Here is a 19,702-nt window from a genome sequence, read left to right on the forward strand (position 1 = left end):
AGATCACACCGTTACTCAGAAGCTTTGATTCAGAGAAATCCGGCAATTTATAATAGTTCAGATCATAAATCCTGGAGGAACGTTGGCAAATAAAAGGAGGCGTAGCAGAAAGCTGTAGGAAGCTCTTTTGTATTGTGCGCTCACTGCAAACATTGTGGTCTGTCTTTAAATATGCAGAAAATAACATACCGCAGAAGTAAATGAAATACTAATTTTGTCATTTTGTGGGGGATGGAGGGGAGCAAATATTTTAGAAATGACAATGAGACACAAAACAGCAGAACATGGAGCCCTTGTAAAAATGGGTCAAGGCAAGTGGTGATGGCAATCCAATGAAACTCATTTCTTATTCTCTTTCTAGAAGTAACAAAGGGGGGAATTAACACACAGTAGCGCTTCCTAATGAAATATCTGATTCTAAACAATGCCTCGGAGTTCATGGGTCACACAGCGCATGGCACGCAGATGGAGAAATCAGTGAGACTCCTAATTTCCCATCTTAAAAAATAATATTAATTAATAATACTGAGGCACCCACAGATGATGAGCGAAGCAGAACTGTGTTACTCCGTAGGGGAACGTGGTGTGCGTAGCGATCGACAGGATGATGTGCACAGTGCGTTTTGCTGTGTTTGTGTGGGATTCCACATGCCGGAAACCGGGACCGAGTGGTCTGGGATACCGGGACAAAACCCCCTTCCCAAACCGTGCCAGGACTTGGCTCCTTGCTGCTTTGTTATGTTTTGCGGGGCTGGCGTGTCCCGTGATGCATTCGTGGTGAAACGTCTACTCAACAAGCTTTGACAGGCTTCTAGAGATACCTGTGTCGCGGGTTCTTCATTCCGCTCCTGGATCCAAACCAGCGTGGTCAGCAGGACCAGGGCAGTGATCCTTCCCCTGTGCTCTGCATTGGGGAGGCCACACTGGAGTATTGTGTTCAGTTCTGGGCCTCTCGGGTCAGGAAAGAGATTGAAGTGCTGGAGGGTCCAGAGAAGAGCAACAAGACTGGGGAAGGGACTTGAACACAAGCCCTATGGGGAGAGGCTGAGGGAGCCGGGCTTGTTCAGTCTGGAGAAGAGGAGGCTCAGAGGTGAGCTCAGCACTCTCTAGAACTACCTGAAGGGCAGTTCTGGCCAGGTGGGGATTGGTCTCTTCTCCCAGGCATCAGCAATAGGACAAGGGGCCATGGGCTTCAACTCTGCCAGGGGAAATTGAGGCTGGAGATTAGAAAGCAATTCTGTGCAGAGAGTGGTCAGGCATTGGAATGGCTGCCCAGGGAGGTGCTGGACTCACCGGCCATGGAGGTTTGTAAACTGAGATTGGCCATGGCACTTAGTGCCCTGATCTGGTCAATGGGCTGGAGTTGGACCAAGGGTTGGACTGGATGATCTCTGAGCTCTTTTCCAACCCAGTCCATTCTGTGATTCTGTGAAAGCTCGGAGCATTTTGTCTTTGATTTTGAACTCTGCATGTCAGATGTATGAATTCTGTGAGTGGAGGATATCAGTTGTTGCCTTACCTGGGATTCCGTTCCCTCTTAAAAAGTTAGACAATAACAGTCAATTTCATTATCTCCTTTCAATCTGAACCATTCAAAATGATGGTGGGGAAGGTACTTGCAATTAAAGCAGAGCTGCTTCTGTTCTGAAGTTTGTTCAGCTTCAGTGCTGTTCCGTTTAACCCTGGAAACGGCAGATCAGGTAAAGGCGATAGTTTTGTCGTTTCTGCGGTGGCGGATTCAGTCTCATTGAAGGAGAAGATCCTTCAGAGCCCCCTTTGAAGCAGCAGCAAACGGGAAGGCTGAAAAACCCCTGTTCCAGTTACCTTTGAAAACGTTTGCAGTTAAAAACGTGGCTCTTTTTAGTTTCATTTTAATGGTCCCTAAACACTCCATGTCCATCGCACTTGTACCTAAGTGATAATATCAGGATGTGTAAATATTTATAGGAACATTTTATCCTCAGGCTCCTTACAGAAATGTTGGGATGAAGTCAGAGCCCTGTCCTTGCTGTGCAATATGTGCAATACCTGTTGTTGGGTGTTTTATTTTTCAGGGTTAGTATGCCGTGTATGTTGTTCCATGTTTGCATGGACTTCTACGTGATGTGCAGGTTGAAACAGGAAATACTCTATTCTATTTCTTTTCTATTCTATTCTATTCTATTCTATTCTATTCTATTCTATTCTATTCTATTCCTATTTCTATTCTATTCCTATTTCTATTCTATTCTATTCTATTCTATTCCTATTTCTATTCTATTCCTATTTCTATTCTATTCTATTCTATTCTATTCTATTCTATTCTATTCTATTCTATTCTATTCTATTCCTATTTCTATTCTATTCTATTCTATTCTATTCTATTCTATTCTATTCTATTCTATTCTATTCTATTCTCACGCGTCAAGTATCCGCAAGTGCAGTAGCACATATTTTTTCTCACAGTCGTCTATGCTTGCAGCGTTTCAAAGAATATTCCAAAATATCTTGGCACGGACCAAGCGAAGCTGTTTGCAAGATCCCTAGCTGTGGAACAACAAAGGCTCCGTTCTCAACACACATCACACATGACTTCTATTAAAGTCAAACAACAATCAGATAACGCGTTTAGAAAATTGAACTTCGCCATTTCTGATGGTGCGGAAGGAGTAGGTGTCCCTTCGTGCCTCTTTTCCACGTCTTTTCCTTCAGTTCTACTCCCTTCTTCGTGTTTTAGAAGGTAAAAAATCTTATATTTAAGTACAAATAAACACATTTTAAACCCAGTAATTTGGAACTAACTGGCGTGATGGTGCCTGGCTTAAAAGGGACCTGGTGTTCAGAAACCAAGGATTCCGAGCATGCACAAGGTGCCTCTGGTGAAGCACTGAGAGGTTTGAAACTTCTGAAACCATGATTAACTTCTTACCATTACATATGGCAAAAAGGATGTGGTAAATCACAGAGCGCTTCCTGGATATTACAGACCCAGCCGTCTCATTAACTTGGTGTCAGAAAACATTCCTGGCTTTGCAGTCGGGATTGGGTTCGGTGCGATGCCGTTCGGAGCATCGCGGCACCAAATAGCGGTCGACACCCTTGAAGTTTCTCGTTGCTTTCCCTCCCGTGGACGGTCCAGATCGCTGCGTTGTGCTCTTATTAGACGTGGATCCGAGGCAGGTGGGCAGGGTTGTTGCGAGAGCAGAAAGAAAGAGACACACACCAATTCCAGGGCTCGATAGGCCCCTTGAAAAGATCTGTCTGGACAGCACTTTGCTAGTTAAGTGCTAAGTTATTATTATTATTTATTATTTACTTCCTCTTCTATTTCTCCCCTTCCCAAGCAAGCAGGAAATATCTTTGTTCTTTCATTTTGGAGGTTGGATAAATGTATTCCCTGCAGCATTTGAAATTTTAATAATCCACAATAAATAAAATGGGATCTAATAACATAACTGCTTTCAGTTGGCAACGCGATCTCCTAGATGCATTGCAATGGCAGAAACATAAATAGTTGCAGCCTCTGAAAGCCTACTTCCTATTTGCTAAATATACTTGGCTCGCTTTAAATTCCTTTGTGTGCAGTCGTTAATACAATCCTCTTTGACAGCATTTAATTAAAGTGCTTTTCTCTATTAAATTCATTAAAACTTTTTTTTATATACAACTGTTTCCCAGACACTGAATGTTAAGGACCTGTAGGCCTCTCTTTAAATAACTTCTCTCTCCTTGCTCTAAATTGTTAATTAAGTTTAACTTAGGCTGTTTAAAGATGGCTTGGAAAAGAAAGCCAGATTTCAGGATATGGTCTCAATCATGTCTGATTTTTTTTAACGCAGTTTTTTCCATGTAGTTACAGCCTGCGCGTTATATTGTTTATGAATGTCGCCGTACTTTCAGCTGCAACCAAGCAAAAAAATGCCCTAAAAAGCTCATTTCCATCTCACTTCCAAAATTTCCGTCTTTTTAGCGCAGTTTCTTAGCCCGAGAGGATTTGCACGGGGGAGGACGGAGGGAGGAGCTGCTTAGTATTAATAGATTATTGACAGTTTAATGTCTTGGCACCTAGACAGCCCATAAGGTATAATAAACAGGGCGCTGCCTGATGTGAGCGCAGTCAATAGCGTATTCAATCAGAACCTTTCAGTTAATTGCCGCTTGACCTCCGAGATTTCCCTTAAGTGAAACCGTCCTTCGCTCGGATCTCGTCTGGCTTTCGGGCTTTCATTTCAGAATGCCCTTTCCATATGGTGGCTCCTGCCTGCGTTCCTGGTTGGGTTTTGCTTTGCTCCCTCGCACGGGGGAGTCATCGCGGTGGGAAAAGACCCTCGGGATCATCGGGTCCAAGCGTAACCTCACTCTGGCACTAACCCACGGCCCTGAGAACCTCGTCTGTGCGCCTTTGCAACCCACCCGGGCACACGTCCCTCTGCTCCTCTGCATAAGTGCAAACCAGGGCTCGTTTGCTTTTAGTTTCCCTAATTCCTATACATTTGCCGGTCTTGCTGAGGCCTCGCTGAGCGGCAGCGGCAGCGGCGGGCAGGAAACCACCCGGGCAGCGCTGACCCCGAATAACGGGGAGGGAACCTCCACGGCAATCTCCTGCAGCGAGTCGCGGTGTTTGGGTTTCCCTTCCTTCCCCTCCAGCTGTTGGCTTTTGAGCGCGTGTGTTTTCCTCGGGGAGGCCGGGGTCTGGATCTCCCCGTGGCCCTGGGAGGAAACGCTCCCATGCCAGAGACGCCTCCATTTACATTTCATTCAGACTTTTTTCGTCTCTAGATCTTGCAGCGATTGTGTGTTTCAGCCACTTGTCATGCGTTCAGACGGCGGTTTGCTGACAGCAGCGGTAGCGCTTCTCATCTCGGATTTTTTTCCCTGGTTTTGGTTCATTTTTGTGGTTGTCTTTGTCCCTCTGCGTCAAACAAACTGCTCGTGCCTTTTTAATGGCCTTGATTAGCACCAGGGAAGGATCACTGACTTGGAGTGGTGTTACTCCCGGTGTTCTCCCGCTGGAATGACACCAGGAGTAAGAACCGCCCTGCCCTGCTCGGGATGCATTAAAGTCCAGTCCGGAGCCCTGGCCAAAGCACGTTGTGAATTTTCTGGGTTCGCGCGTGTCGGAAAGGTGAGGGGGAGCAGTTTTGAGGTGGTTGCTCCTTTCCGTGAGGATTCAAGGCTCAGAGAGGGTTGGAGTTGTTCTTTCGGGAGAGAATGGAACAAAACAGAGCGGAGGGAGCAACCCCAGGGCCCGTGTGAGCCCCTGGGCCATCAGCCACATGTACACGGCACTCCCGCTGCCTCTGCCCAGAATACATTCAAAAGCAGTTTTGGTTTTATCAGACTTGCTGCCCGGGCTCCTAATCAGTATTACACACACCAAAGGACTCCCACATGCAATAAAAATCATAAGCTTTATTGGATTTTGAGACAGGGAAGATTCACATCCAGCTCCCTTTATAAACTGCATTACGTTTGGTTCTAGCGCAGCCCCCATCAGTACAGCCCTTTGTATGGAAGTGCTGGAGCTGAGTTTAAGGGGTTGCTAACGTTTCTGACAAACCCAAAGGAAAATAATATGCTCTAAAGGAAACTAGGAAGACTGTGAAGAGCAAAAGTTCTGTATAGAAGCAACCAGAATATGCTGTTCCATGAAAAACGCCCAAACAGTGGCTTGAATTTGGTCAGAATACACATACACACACACACACACCGCTTGGCAAAGCGGGCTTTATTTAGGCAATATTTAGTCAACATTTTTGACCAAAAGAAAGATTTTTGACTGAAAAGCGCCACACAATTCTAACCCAAACAGCACACGGAATGATGTGTTGCTTATCGAGCAAACGTCCTTGCGTACAGATCTGCACGAACTGCAGGGCCGTAATGGTGTCTCGTTCTGCTTTCTCCTAAAATTGCCTCGCTGGCCGTATATTAAACCATTTTATTAAAAATTATTGAATTATACAATTTTTTCCCCCCAGTTGCGTATTTTCTAGTACTGTGAATAGAAACTGCAGGTGCTGTTTATTTCCGTAAAGCCTTTTTCTTCCGGAACCCGCAGAGCGGGTGCAGGTGAGAGCAGTGGGACATGGTGACACTGGCATAGCCTCCTCAGTCCTGGGGACATCCTCACCCTTTCCAGAGCATATAAAGGAAGGCACAGGATTTCAGAGCTAATTCTGAGACCTCCTGTCCTCAGTGCCCTGATCTGTGCGGGAGACCGGTCATTTGATTTTTATTTACCCACTCGCAATCTAAGGGTATAATAAAGCACGTTATTCCAGTTGCGTGTGTGGTAATGCTGGATGTTTTGCTTTTTACCATGGTAGTTGATTATAATGCACTTTTTAAGGCTTGCTTTCTAAAAAAAGGAATATTTGTGCTTTTATGTGTTTGATTCACACAGTATAGTTTGCTCAAGTCCTGTTATTAAGTGCCTCGGTGGTTACGTCTAGAAAGCAAAAAACATGCTGAGTAGTGTTTTATCAGCACAAATGTACTATTTGCACTAACCATAACAGTCAGGTTCTCCTGACTTCTAACTGCCCCCATTGTAAAAATTAGCAGTGCAGTTGGGTATTCCTGGAACCCCAAATAGCTGTCTGTAAGGACCTAAAGCAGTTTGATGGGACAAATAATTACTCCTCGCCCCCCTTAAATCCAGCGTCTAATCCAAACATATCCTTCCTGAAATAATGCTGGGCCTGCCCCGCTCCGAGGAACTGGAAAACAAGATGATTATGGTGGCGCCGATCGTGCCACCATAGTTAGGGGTTTAGAGCCTGACCTTAAGCGTGGCTCTCGCTTGGGGCTCGGCAGGGGAGATCTTGCTCACATTGCCCACAAACGCTCTTCTGCTTTTCCAAAGGGAAGGAGAACACGCCTAGTGTTAATTGAACAATGTGGGGGATACCAGGAGTATTTTCTCTGCAGAAGAGCGAACCAGAAAGCCTTTGGTCACATCCTGGGTTTCTGTGGCGTTCGGCCAGCTCCTCATTAGGGGTAGCAGGGCTGGGGAGAGGAGACTCCGAATCCACCCAAAATGTGGGGCAGAGCCTTCGGCCGGGCACCACTGAGCTCTGGCTGCGTGGGAAGGGCCCAGCAGGGCCCTGCGCTCCACAGTGCAGAATCCCAGAATGTGAGGGGTTGAAGGGCCCTGGAAAGCTCATCCAGTGCAATCCCCCCATGGAGCAGGAACACCCAGATGAGGTTACACAGGAAGGTGTCCAGGCGGGTTGGAATGTCTGCACAGAAGGAGACTCCACAACCCCCTGGGCAGCCTGGGCCAGGCTCTGACACCCTCACCCCCAACAAGTTTCTTCTCATCTTTAAGCGGAACCTCCTGTGTTCCAGTTTGCACCCATTGCCCCTTGTCCTGTCCCTGGTTGTCACCAGCAGAGCCTGGCTCCATCCTCCTGACACTCCCCCTTTCCATATTGATCCCAGGAATGAGTCCCCCCTCAGTGTCCTCTTGTCCAGCTCCAGAGCCCCAGCTCCCTCAGCCTTTCCTCACACGGGAGATGCTCCACTCCCTGCAGCATCTTGGTGGCTGCGCTGGACTCTCTGCAGCAGTTCCCTGTCCTGCTGGAACTGAGGGGCCACAGCTGGACACAAGATTCCAGGTGTGGTCTCCCCAGGGCAGAGCAGAGGGGCAGGAGAACCTCTCTGACCTACTGACCACCCCCTTCTAACCCACCCCAGGTCCCATTGGCTTCCTGGCCACAAGGGCCCAGTGCTGGCTCATGGTCACCCTGCTGTCCCCAGGACCCCCAGGTCCCTTTCCCCTACGCTGCTCTCTAATAGCTCATTCCCCAGCTTATACTGGAACCTGGGGTTGTTCCTGCCCAGATCCAGATGCAGGTGCAACCTGCCGAAGCCACAGGTCGGTGTTTGAGGGGGGGATACCCTCTGCCAGCCACGGTTACTGTGCCGTAAACCGAGGAATCTGGCTTAAACCAGCCAAAGATGGGAAATTCAGAGCTAACCCGCCAGTGTTCATCAGCGTGAGCTCATTTGTGCGGCCCCATAAAATCAGCCAGTTCTCAGGCACTTGCGCAGCAATGAAAGTGGTGCCTGTGCCTTGGTGGGAAGAGTCGAGTTGGCATTCGAAGGAGAGCAGTTACCCCAGGAAACACCGGGACGCTGCTCGCCATTGTCAGAGTTTTGTGATTTATTTTTTTAACATTATACAGACAAAATAGTGGCTATTGTGTAGGCACGTGCTGTCTATTAGCAGAGATCAGGAAAGGGAAATAAACCACGCATTACTGAAGAATAAGATCATGATTGTGGTCAAGTGATGGCAGAATTTTTTTCTTCTCTTTGTCAAGCTGATTTGTAAACATTCCTCCAACAACTGTGCAGACAGCAGCGCCGTGGCTTCTTGAAGGGAAAGCAAAGAGCAGGAGCGATTCCTCCGCGGAGGGGTTTGCCGCTCACCTCAGACCTGGCCAGAGCGGTGGGTCAGCTCCAGCTGCCCCGCGAGCCGCGCCGCACATGCAGCCTGTCAGCAGGGCGCTGTCGTCAGGCTGTAATTCATTTTTTATCTCCAGCGATGATAGGTCTGAAAAATGTTTTGCGGTGGATTTGCTCTTTGATGCGTGCTAAGCTCCTGGTAGCACTAATGGGAGCAGCGTGTGCCGGGGGAGGGAGACACCTTCCCCCCGCCTTCAAGATTAATTGCGTTTTGCCAATGCTCGTGCTTATCGCTTTGCGTGGGGCGGCGAAAGCTGCGCACGACTCCGAGTTTTATTTTTTGAATTTTTTTTTATCTTCCTGTTGTGTTTTTGGTCACCTTTGTGGCCATTTCTGGCAGCGCGGGCTGTGCCGCTGTTTCAGGGGCCGGGGGTGTGCTCAGTGCCGTGTTGGCAGCTCGCTGTCTCCTGCCCTGAAGCAAGGCGACCGCTGTAGAGCCAAGGGCAGCCAGTGTGCTCCAGAGGTGTCCAGCCAGCTCACGTCCCAGCATGGAAACCAAACTTGCCTTTGGGTTCCCTGGGAACCCCCTTCTCTGCTCACAGTTCTCGCTGGCCCCAGTTCTGCGTGGCTTGGATAGTGACCGGTGCCCAGAGCCGAGAGGCTCCCAGGGCTGCCGGGTTACAAGCTGTGGCCACCAGCTCTGGCTGGCTGATCTGGTCTGGCTCGCATCAGACGGGGCACGTCATATCACAAACATGTATTATAATTATCTCTAATAATGGTGTTTACTCTTGTTAAGCCATTACTAAGCTGCACTGGAAAATGTGCGGATGTGCGGCTAGCATCTGAGCTACGAAATTAGAAGAAGCTCGGGCTGAAGTTAGATGAAAGTGAACATATTTATCCATGTCAGACTTCCTGCCATTTTGCACGCTCGTATTGATTTTTTTTTGACACGGTCTTCTTTTATTGAGTACCATATATTTTTTTAAATCCCTTACCGATAACAGTACCTGCTAAGGGCAAATGTAAAAGGAAACTGAAGTATATTAAACCTGCCTGGAGTCAAAATGTAATCTAACACCTGTAGTCTGCAATTTGTCATCACTTCATAGATACTTTTTCTAATAACAGTTTTGGATTTTCCTGAGTTTTGACCTTAGGATACTGTATAATCCAAGAAAAGCAAGGAAACTAAACCACAGTCTTTAACACAGCTTTATGGTGTCGAGGTGTGAAATCACCACTGTGAGCAGGAGCCCAAAGAAAATAATTCATTTGGAACTGCGACGAGTGCTGCAGCATTTGCCCAAATGAATGTATTTTGGCAAGGCGGGGGGGAAGAGTCGTCTAAGAACCACATTTTTAAGAGGAAAGAAATGAACACAGGTGCACATAGTAACTTCTGCTCCAGTTCCTTGTACAGACGTCCCTAGGCGAGCTGCAAAGCGCGTTGGCGCGGCGATGGTGTGTAATGAGCGCTCTTACCCCAAGCTCTGCTCCTCCTGCACGGCTGGGATGAAGGGAAGCTGCGAGGTTTTGGAGGTGGGGACAGCGTCTCTTTCTAGATAGAAGATTCCTTTGCAAGGCGATGGGGGTTGTCTTGGAAGTAAACTCTCAACGTGTACCAGACACTGGCGCTGGCCCTATATTTTGTAAGGTGTCTGCGTTTTCTCTGGCTTTCATTTTGGGCTCCTTAAGCAGAGTAATAACTTGCTGTGTTTGCATAGGGTCCTTGGTGTGATAGAGTGTTGCGGCTGGCTACAAGAGCTGTGTACCTGGGAAGGAAAGCCAAAAGGTGAGACCCTTCCCACCACAGAATCATTTGGGTTGGAAAAGACCTTTAAGATCATTGAGTCTGTTCCCCCAGCCCCGGCACTGCCCCATGTCCTGAGAACCTCATGTCCGTCTGTCCAGCCCTCCAGGGCTGGTGACTCCAGCGCTGCCCTGGGCAGCCTGTTCCAATGCCCCACAGCCCTTTGGGGAAGGAATTGTTCCCAGATCCAACCTCACCCTCCCGTAGTGAAGAGAAGGCCAGCCCGTTCAGCTTTGCTCCTGGTGGGTTTGGGTTCTGAGGACGTACTGGCCAGCACAGCCCACTCGAGGGACCTGCTCGTGCCCCCTCAAATGCGCTGTCTGACCGGGACAGTCTCTGCTGCAAATGCAGTCTTGCCTTCCAAGGATGTAACATTTTTGGTGTTTCTCATAGTAAGGGGCAGCTCATCATCTCAGCAAAGCCCATCAGAAGGGAGCCCACCTGACTAGTCCTGTCTGCAAAGGGAAGAGCAGAACCACACCACGAAACAAAAGAGCTTTGGGTTTTCATGCAGAAACATGGTTCCTGTTTCTAATCGGCTGCAACGGCTGTTGATGCAATAAAAGGTGGAATTTCACGGTGTCTCACTGCAGTTGGTGTGTGTATCCTGCTTGCCCCCCGTGGCCACTCACCCTTCTCACCTGCCTAGTTCTAGCTGGAAAGTGGGTGCAAATGGAGACAAACGGCAGTGGGACGGCGAATCCAGCCAAAATTAAATGCAGTGCAGACACAGACTGCAATTACTTGATGTTCATTGTTCAGATTGGACTTGCTCCCCTCTCTTTTCCGTGGGAACGCGTCTGCCCGAGTCAGGTTTGTCCTGCGGGAGCGTCCTGAGACGGGGGGAGCAGATACGTGTAAAACAGGGCGGCCATCCCTTCCTCCCAATAACTCCAGACCACAAACCCTTAGCTTATTACAAGTAATCCCGATCACTCCCGTAATGATACACTACATTATATACACTCCTAAACGTAATCATTCAATATCTCGCTTCCTTCCCTGTAGGCATGTACTATTATATTTTACACATGGCTTCCAGCTGGTTTTCATTGCGGCCTTCAAATCGTATTTCAGTACAGCGCAATTTCAGACCAGTCACTTTATCTTTTAAAGTCAACTTCTGTCATATTCGTTTTCTTGCAAGTTTTCTACCAGGGCTGGTCAATTCGTTGGGAAGAATGAGTTTGTCTGTGAGGTTAAAGTCTACGTGAATGCACCTCCGTAACGCTGCTCTGTTCTGAAATGCTCGGAAGGCCTGGAGAGTTTAAAGACGAGATCTCTTGAAGGGGTGGGAAAAATAAGTCCTGTGGGCATGGAAGGAAATCTCTACCTCCACATCTGATGGGAAAGTAGATGGGGAAGGGAAGTCAGCTTCAGATGGTGCTGGCCGAGGAGGAGGAGGGTGTCCCGGTGCTGGCTGGGGAGCGGTGGGGAAGGGCGCAGCTCGTCATGACCCCAACAAGGGAAGATCTGCGAGTGTCAGAGATGGAGAGTTTCCCCTGCGAGGCTGTGGCGGGCAGAGCCAGACGCCCAGGCAGCAAATCGCCCAACATTTTACAAAGGTAGTTCGAAGCAAATATTTAACAAAAAGGTAATTTAGATTTCAGATTGTGTCACGTGCCTCAACAGTTGATCTGCTTCCCGTAGAAAAGAGCGATCTTTTTGTATTAAATAGCCCGTATTATGGGAAGGAAATGCAAAACTGATCACAGCCTAAACCTGAAGGAAATTCTGTGCATTTATCCATCTTTCTGTAGACTGGTAATGTTGTGTCGTGGAAATCCTTTGTTAATGCCACTGGAAATCGAGAGCGAAGCCCCAGAAGTTAGTGAAATAATGAGCTTTATCTGTTAGAAGAGTAGCTTTAGGTTTCTGTATTACTTAGGAAAATGGTAATTGAAATCCAAAACAACCTTTTCCTAATATTTCACACTGATAGCCCCTGGGTTTTGTGTTTCTCTTCTGGAGAGGTCACTCCAGCAAAGGAAGGGTTAAGCAGAATTATTCTTTCCCTCCCGCTCTCAGCCCTCTCTTTGGTTGATTGCTTTATAGATGCTGTAGGCATCTCTTCATCTCCTTCAAATTAAACATTTTACTGCTGCCGATCCTGTATTGCTGGCTTTTTTTCATCGTTATGTTTGATTGGAAGTCTTGTAACATTTTTCAGGCCGGATCGTTTCTCATGCTATTTGTCAGCTGAAAAGGGAGGAAAAAAGCCGCCTCCCGACTCCACCAAGAGCGAGCAGAGTCATTCGCACTCTTTCTGGACGTGTTTCTATCTCTGGTAGCTGCTACTTGAATTCGGCCTCTGATTAGCAGAACGGCTGGTGGCTTTTTGCGTGACTCCGCCTGTAAATTCCCTGCCAGCTTATTTGTGCTGTTAAATCCTGTTCTTTCTGGCTGGAGGATGCCAGGGGACAGCAGAGAGGGGAGGCGATGTGGGCAGGGGCTGTGTGACAAGCGTTGTCGGCCGGTGTCAGCCGCGCTGGCTCCGCTGCTCGGGGCCGACATACGGCTCTGAGCCCCGGCTGCAGCTCCGCTGTCTGCAAACGGCAGTTCTTCTCTTTGAAAACAATCTGCAGAGTCAAAAGAAATCCTCAAAGGGCAGCTGAGTGACTCCCTTCGATAGAACGTGATGCTCTTTTATTACTAGAGATGTAGTAAAACATAAACCAGGATATCTGTCATTTCCATTTGAGTTTCTCCTTTCCCCAGCTCCTTGCTCAGCTCCATTGCTGTGACACCCTCAGTATTTACCTTCTTGGGAGGAAAATGAATCTTTTGGCACCAAAACACATTTGCAGTGCTTCTGCCCGCCCGCAGCCCTTGCCCGGGCGGTGGCAAGCCCTGCATGTCACCAGTGGTGACACCTGCTTTTCACCAACCGGCAGTTGTGTGTCTGCATGTCCGTGTCCTCGCATGTACCTGGGGGCATCAGGGTGACCATGAGCCAGCACTGGGCCCTTGTGGCCAGGAAGCCAATGGTACCTGGGGTGGGTTAGAAGGGGGTGGTCAGTAGGTCAGAGAGGTTCTCCTGCCCCTCTGCTCTGCCCTGGGGAGACCACACCTGGAATCTTGTGTCCAGCTGTGGCCCCTCAGTTCCAGCAGGACAGGGAACTGCTGCAGAGAGTCCAGCGCAGCCACCAAGATGCTGCAGGGAGTGGAGCATCTCCCGTGTGAGGAAAGGCTGAGGGAGCTGGGGCTCTGGAGCTGGACAAGAGGACACTGAGGGGGGACTCATTCCTGGGATCAATATGGAAAGGGGGAGTGTCAGGAGGATGGAGCCAGGCTCTGCTGGTGACAACCAGGGACAGGACAAGGGGCAATGGGTGCAAACTGGAACACAGGCTCAATCTGTGTGTAAAATTCAGCACAAGTTCTCATATTTCCATTCTTTATCCTTATTTTTTTTCCTTTAGAGAGCTTTGATGTAGGTTGATTTTCCGGCTGTTCCAGTTTGCAGCACAGACGTTTTCTTCTTTGGGTGAAGAACCAGAATTCCCTCTTATTTGTGGAAGGAAAAAATTATCCATATTGATTTTGTTAGCTCGGTAGCGTTGAGTTCTAATAATTATTTCTGTGCCTCTGAAGAAACCTCTGGGCAAATCCAGCCCTGAATCCTGTAGGGGATTTTTTGCCAGCAATCTCTTGTATAGATTTGGTTTTAAAGAAAGCATATGGAGCTCCTCTGTGTCTCTAACGATTCAGAGCAGGTATTTTTCCCCCAGAATAAGGGCTGCACAAGGCCCTTTCTTAGTCATTTTAAGTGGCTGTTAGGAAGATGAAGAGCTACATATGCTTTCTTTAAACTCCCCGAAAAGCAGATACTGCTGGTGAAAATCTGTTGCAAGACTGAAAAGCGTGTTTGCCCGGAGGGTTTCTGCGAATTGAGGGATATAATTATTTGAACTCAGAGCTCCTCAACTAGTGAAATTAATACAGATGTGATACAGAGAAATCTGTTCAAGAGATACATTAGAGCCAGCGCTGCGAAGCGACTGAACTGACGACGATGTCGCTCTTCGCAGAAGGGAAATCTTCACAAATCTCTACACTTGTTTTTTTTCCTCCCATAAAGCAGCTGCGATGGATTTTAATGCCAAATCATTATTTATGATGAAGCAGCACCTGACGGTCCCACGTGTGAGTGGGCCCTTGTGGTACTCGGCGTCTCGTAGGAACGGGGAGAGTCTCCAGCCTCAAATGCCGAGAGGAGTCGCAGAGAAGAGGAGAAAAGCAAGAGGACAAATGGTCTGAGCCGAGTCAGCTGGCCGAGCACTGAGACTCCTAACACCTCTTGACTTTATTTTTATTTCGCCTCTATTTCTTTTCATTACCTGCATTTCGCAGTTGTTTATTTTGCGAGTTTGTGTCTGCTTGACGTCATTTGCCTTTTAGATCGCTTTCTCCTGTAGTTTCCGGTGCGGGTGTCTCACCGGTGAGCGAGGCAGCGGAAAAGGAGCGGTGATTAGTAGTTCTCCACCAGAGCACAGTAGGGCCTGCGTAAAGGCTGCTCCCTCGAGCTGCCGGGGCTCCGCAGCTCCATGAAGTGTGTGTCTGTTTGCTCCCATAGGTGCTGCACAGACAGCAGTCCCAGCCTGCCAAGGAGAACTCCCCACCCAGAGAAGAGGCCCCTCCGCCACCCGCCGAGGACAGTTGTGCCAAAAAGCCACGGTCCCGCACCAAGATCTCCCTGGAAGCCCTCGGCATCCTCCAGAGCTTTATCCACGACGTGGGGCTCTACCCCGACCAGGAAGCCATCCACACCCTCTCCGCTCAGCTGGATCTCCCCAAACACACCATCATCAAGTTCTTCCAGAACCAACGGTACCACGTGAAGCACCACGGGAAGCTAAAAGAGCACTTGGGAACGGTGGTTGACGTGGCAGAGTACAAGGATGAGGAGCTGCTGACCGAGTCGGAGGAGAACGACAGCGAGGAGGGCTCCGAGGAGATGTACAAAGTGGAACCCGAGGAGGAGAACCCCGAGAAGAGCAAGGCGGCCCCGGCGGACATCGACCAGAGATAATGCGAGATGGGAGCGCAGAAAGCAATACAACCGGTCCAAGGATGTTCTGGGTTTATTTTTAACTTGTTTTTCCCTCTTTTTACCCCTCGTCTGTTTGTTTCCGTCGCGCATGGTCCGTGTGCAAACCGAATGAGTTCAGCGCTGCCCAATCAGATGTCGCCTTGACACGGACACCTGAGCGTTCCACGTCCTCCGTTTGACTGAAGTAATCGTCGTAATCACGTAGGATTCTGCCTTCATTAATCTTGCACGTATGAAAGGGACATCCAGCAAGTAAGTGGGAAGAAAAAGTCCTATGAAATCAATGAAGGAAAATTTACAATTTTGTGTGTGTGTATATATATATATATTTGCATAAAATATATATATATTAAAATTGCATGGGACGGAACTTTACAGCCTGAAAGTATAGACTGTGAAATGAGTTCTTTAAAGATGAGACTTGTTTATGTATTAAAACCACTTCACAATGAGTTGCTTTGGCTTTTTGATAAACTGCCGCCTGCTCTCGGGGTGTGGTGACTATTTTTGAATTCCTATTTATTTTCTATGTTTATCCCTGATTTTTTTGGTTTTTTTTTAATTATTATATGGCTTCCTATCTGGCAACTTGATGGGTAATTTTTGAGGTATGTATTTAAAGACGTAAATCAACACTGCCAAATAAAGAAAAGAGGAAAGAAAAGAAAAGAAAAAAAAGAGAGAAAAATGGAAAAACAAATCAGGGCACCTTAAAAAGAAAACTAGTAAGTTAAAGTACTTTAAACACAATGCACACTTAAGAGGATGCAGCATGTTCCACTCTCCAGACAGTCCTTTCCGTAGTGAACAGATGAATTTTCATGGGATTTAGAGTGACTAAAACTGAAATTCAGTGCATAGAAGACTTGTCTGTTAACGAGGTCTTTCTAGAAAGAGAAGATAACGTGTTGAGATTTGATGTATGGAATTCATACTATGAACCGCATTTTACTGTGGGTTTTATTTACCTGTTCCCTGTCGCAGATCTTCACGTTTATAAGCTTCCTTCTTGTGGTCGCTTGTTGTTTATCCTGAGGTGAAACACAGCGGTGTAAAGTGACACGGGGACACAAACCGCCACCATCCCGAGTGCCCCGCGCGGGTGGTCGCTGCCGGGGGGGTTTGCGTTGCCGGCTCTCCTCCTCGTGTCTCGGTCCGGGGGGGCTTCTCTGTGCCGCTCAGATGATGCATTCCGGGGCCGCGGGGGCCCAGCCAGCAGCTCCCCCCGGCACAGCCGCAGCGACCGACTCTTCCTGCGCCCGTGTCCAGAGACGCCAAGTAGCATTTTCCACTGGCTCCCGCGCGGCGATGGCCCGGACGAGCCCTCCCCGTCCCTTGGCGCTCCCCAGCCGGATCGATGCCAGACGCCGGCTCGAACCGCCGTGGCAGCCGCACCGACGAGCCTGCTGGGCTTCTCCTTCCTTTTTCACACGGGCTTTTCGCGTCACCTTGACAAAGACCTCATGCAATATCACTCTGAAAGTTACTTTCTGTTTACTACACCAGGCAATGTAATATAACTGTTAATACTATTTATATATTTGAAAGGTATAAAAGGTAGGAGTTAAAAGCGAAAAACAAACCTCTATGTGTAGATATTTACTCAGAACAGACAATATACAGGGAGAAGATGTTGCAATACAAGCTAATTCTAGCTGCTCAGTAACCTCTGAAGTTTTTAAGGGATTTTTTCAAAACGAACGTTTGAAACATACGAGTATCTCTGCATAAATTTCATATACCTTTGCAAAATGACGATGGGTTGCTTAGTGCCCCTTTTGCTCTTCATCCTTTATTTCTGTAGTATGCTGCAGCTTTAATCAGAACCGCAGTGGCTGCTGCTTTATGTTCCCCTCAGAGCTACTCTTTCAAAACTGTCTTCTGATCCTGTACCTGAAATCACTCCATACATTTGAAAGGAAAGCGAGTTTTGCCAAGCTACGTGAGGCTGTTCATCTGATGATGGCATCGACATTTGGTATCTTTTACACTTCAACCAAAAATTTTATTAGGTATTTTTTCAATGCTGAGTCTTGCCTTTTTATTTTTAATTTCACTGCCGATTCTGCAGTGGTTCTAAGTGAATCTGTGGGCATTTTAGCCTGTGGTCTTGCCAGAACTTTGCGAATTACAATGCATATATGTCTATTTATTCAATATCCATCATATAATATCTATTTGGAGAAAGAAACTTTTCTTGTAGTGCCTCTTAACAAAGCACAATTTTCCGCCTTTTTTGTGAAACAAAAAATAAAAAACAAAAAAACAAATTGTGTTTTATTGCGGTATCAACAATGTGAATAAGGATTAACATATTGTAAATGTTCTTTTTTCCATGTAAATCAACTTTATCTTTGTTATCACTAAGTGATAATTAATTTTTAACTTATGTGCATTGTTAGGCTGTTAGAATTTTTTGGTTGTCGAAATAAAACGCATTCAATAAATATGACTTAATTTGTCAAGTGATTTACTGGGCCTTTTTCCTTTCCTGCCGAGCTCAAGTGGAACGAGGTCTGCGAAATGGAGGATGGGGGGATATGAGATTGACAAAGGAGTCCATCGGTGCTCTCGGGGTCCGCAAACCCGCGGCAGCCTCCCCGGGCTCGGCACAGCTGGCACATCTGTGTCACCGCGGCCCGACGCTGCGTTGCCGGCACGCGCGGGGTCCCGGTGGCACCGGGAGGGCGCGGGTGGCAGCGGCCGGGCGCACAGCGCGCCCCGAAAGCCCCGCTCCCCGTCTGCGCTCCTCCGTGCTGGGACATTTTCTGTTTACAATTAAAAAGCCACAAATGACTGCGTGTCAGGAAACTTTTGGAGCACACATGTCCATGGTTAATGGACATAATAAAAGGCTTTATTATATTTATAGCAGGGCATCCTACTGAGTGTCTAGAGGAATGCCGGAAGGCCTGATGTATCTGAGAAATGTGTGAAATGATTTTGGGGAGAATACAGATAAATGGAAAAAATGGCTCAAAATTCTTGAGCTAACAAAGTGGTGAGTGCCTGGATTCAGTCCTAGCAGACAGATCATATACTGCACGTCAGACTTGAGTTGTCTAGGAATTGAGGCAAGGCGATCTTTAAACCCTTTTTCTGTTGCTGTTGTCGTCGTTCCAGTGCGATAGTTTTTCTTTTCATGGCTTATTCACATCCTATATAAAATACCCCTGTGCTGAGCTGGTCCTCGGGGCTGTGGGAGATGACACTGCGCCTGGGTGCTGTGAGGATGCTGATGGTGTGAGGATGCTGCATTGGGTCCCTTTCCGCCTGCCAGGGGGGTGAGAAACGAAAAGGAGCAGCAGCTCCCGCTCCCCCCACAGACACTTTTATCCATGTGTGTGTGTGGCTAAATAATATTTAGATAAAGACACACACACACATACTTTAATTGGGGGGAAAATCTTATAAACATATGGGGTTTTCTTCCAAACTGTAAAAAAATCGGTTAATAGCTGCTATAGTAGAAATATTTCTATTAATGCTTCTACTCCTCTATACTTACACACTGCTGCTCCTATTGGTTGTTCTTGTTGTAGTCATCCAGACATATGTATTTCCAATTTCAAACCTGTGTGAGTGAAAAATAAACATTTTAAGATTAGTTTAAGATTAAGAACATACTGTCTATTGCCTGAAGTTCATTGTTGCTTAGATAAAAGTATCTGCTCAATCTCTTCCCATTTACTTAGTAACCAATTATTTGCTCCAGACTAAATGGATTAGAATCTTTATTGATGACATTTTGTTTCTATCCTGAACCTGTTAAACACGGGGTTGGGATAAAAGTTAAGACACATTCGACAGTGAGCAAATGGCATCTTAAAATCATAAACGAGTCATTACCAAAAAAACTTCGCTTACACTATGAAGTGCAGTGATTAATTAAAGATGCGGTTTTAACTTATTTATAGCCATTAAAAAAACATACCGGTTTTAACACAAAACAACACAAGCCAAGTCGTCCAGGGGAGAGACGCTGGCAGCCTGAGACTTGGCCAAATGTGACAAAGGCAGGCGGGAGCAGAAGATGCCGGCCACCCTGCTCTCCCCGCTACGTCTGTACCATGTTCCAATGGAATTTGTCTGGCTTTCCCTCCCTGGTTTTGTTTTTTTGTGAGGCTTTTCAGGGTGAAAATCCCAGGTAATTAAGGACTTTTTTTTCTTTTTCCTCTAAAGTAGCTGATGAGTTTCCTTGCACTGAGGCGTAGTGTTCAACTGAGGCAGGCTGGGGCTGTTTCAAGGCAAAATCTGCTTTGGCTAGTGACCAAGTTCCCCCTGTACTCCTTTTGAGAGTGCAGCACAATGACATGAATAGAAGCTTTTCAATGAACAGGCTACTCATGAACCTTGCAAGTTCACAGGCACTACCTGCCGCTGGTTCAGTTCACAGCATCCCAGGATGTCAGGGGTGGAAGGGCCCTGGAAAGCTCATC

The 19,702-nt window shown here is 47.3% G+C and overlaps 1 protein-coding gene across 1 annotated transcript in view; it reads left to right on the forward strand.

Moving 5' to 3' along the window:
• The window catches only part of SATB2 (SATB homeobox 2), a 105,672-nt gene extending 90,307 nt beyond the window's left edge, over positions 1 to 15,365 (forward strand). Inside the window, exon 10 of the mRNA XM_080346906.1 lies at positions 14,787 to 15,365. Coding sequence (XP_080203032.1) covers positions 14,787 to 15,242 — 456 coding nt within the window. The 3' untranslated portion in view covers positions 15,243 to 15,365. The remainder of the gene's footprint in view (positions 1 to 14,786) is intronic.
• The last annotated feature ends 4,337 nt before the right edge of the window (positions 15,366 to 19,702 follow it).

This window comes from Nesoenas mayeri (assembly GCF_963082525.1).
Source record: "Nesoenas mayeri genome assembly, chromosome: 6".
Lineage (NCBI taxonomy): Eukaryota > Metazoa > Chordata > Aves > Columbiformes > Columbidae > Nesoenas > Nesoenas mayeri.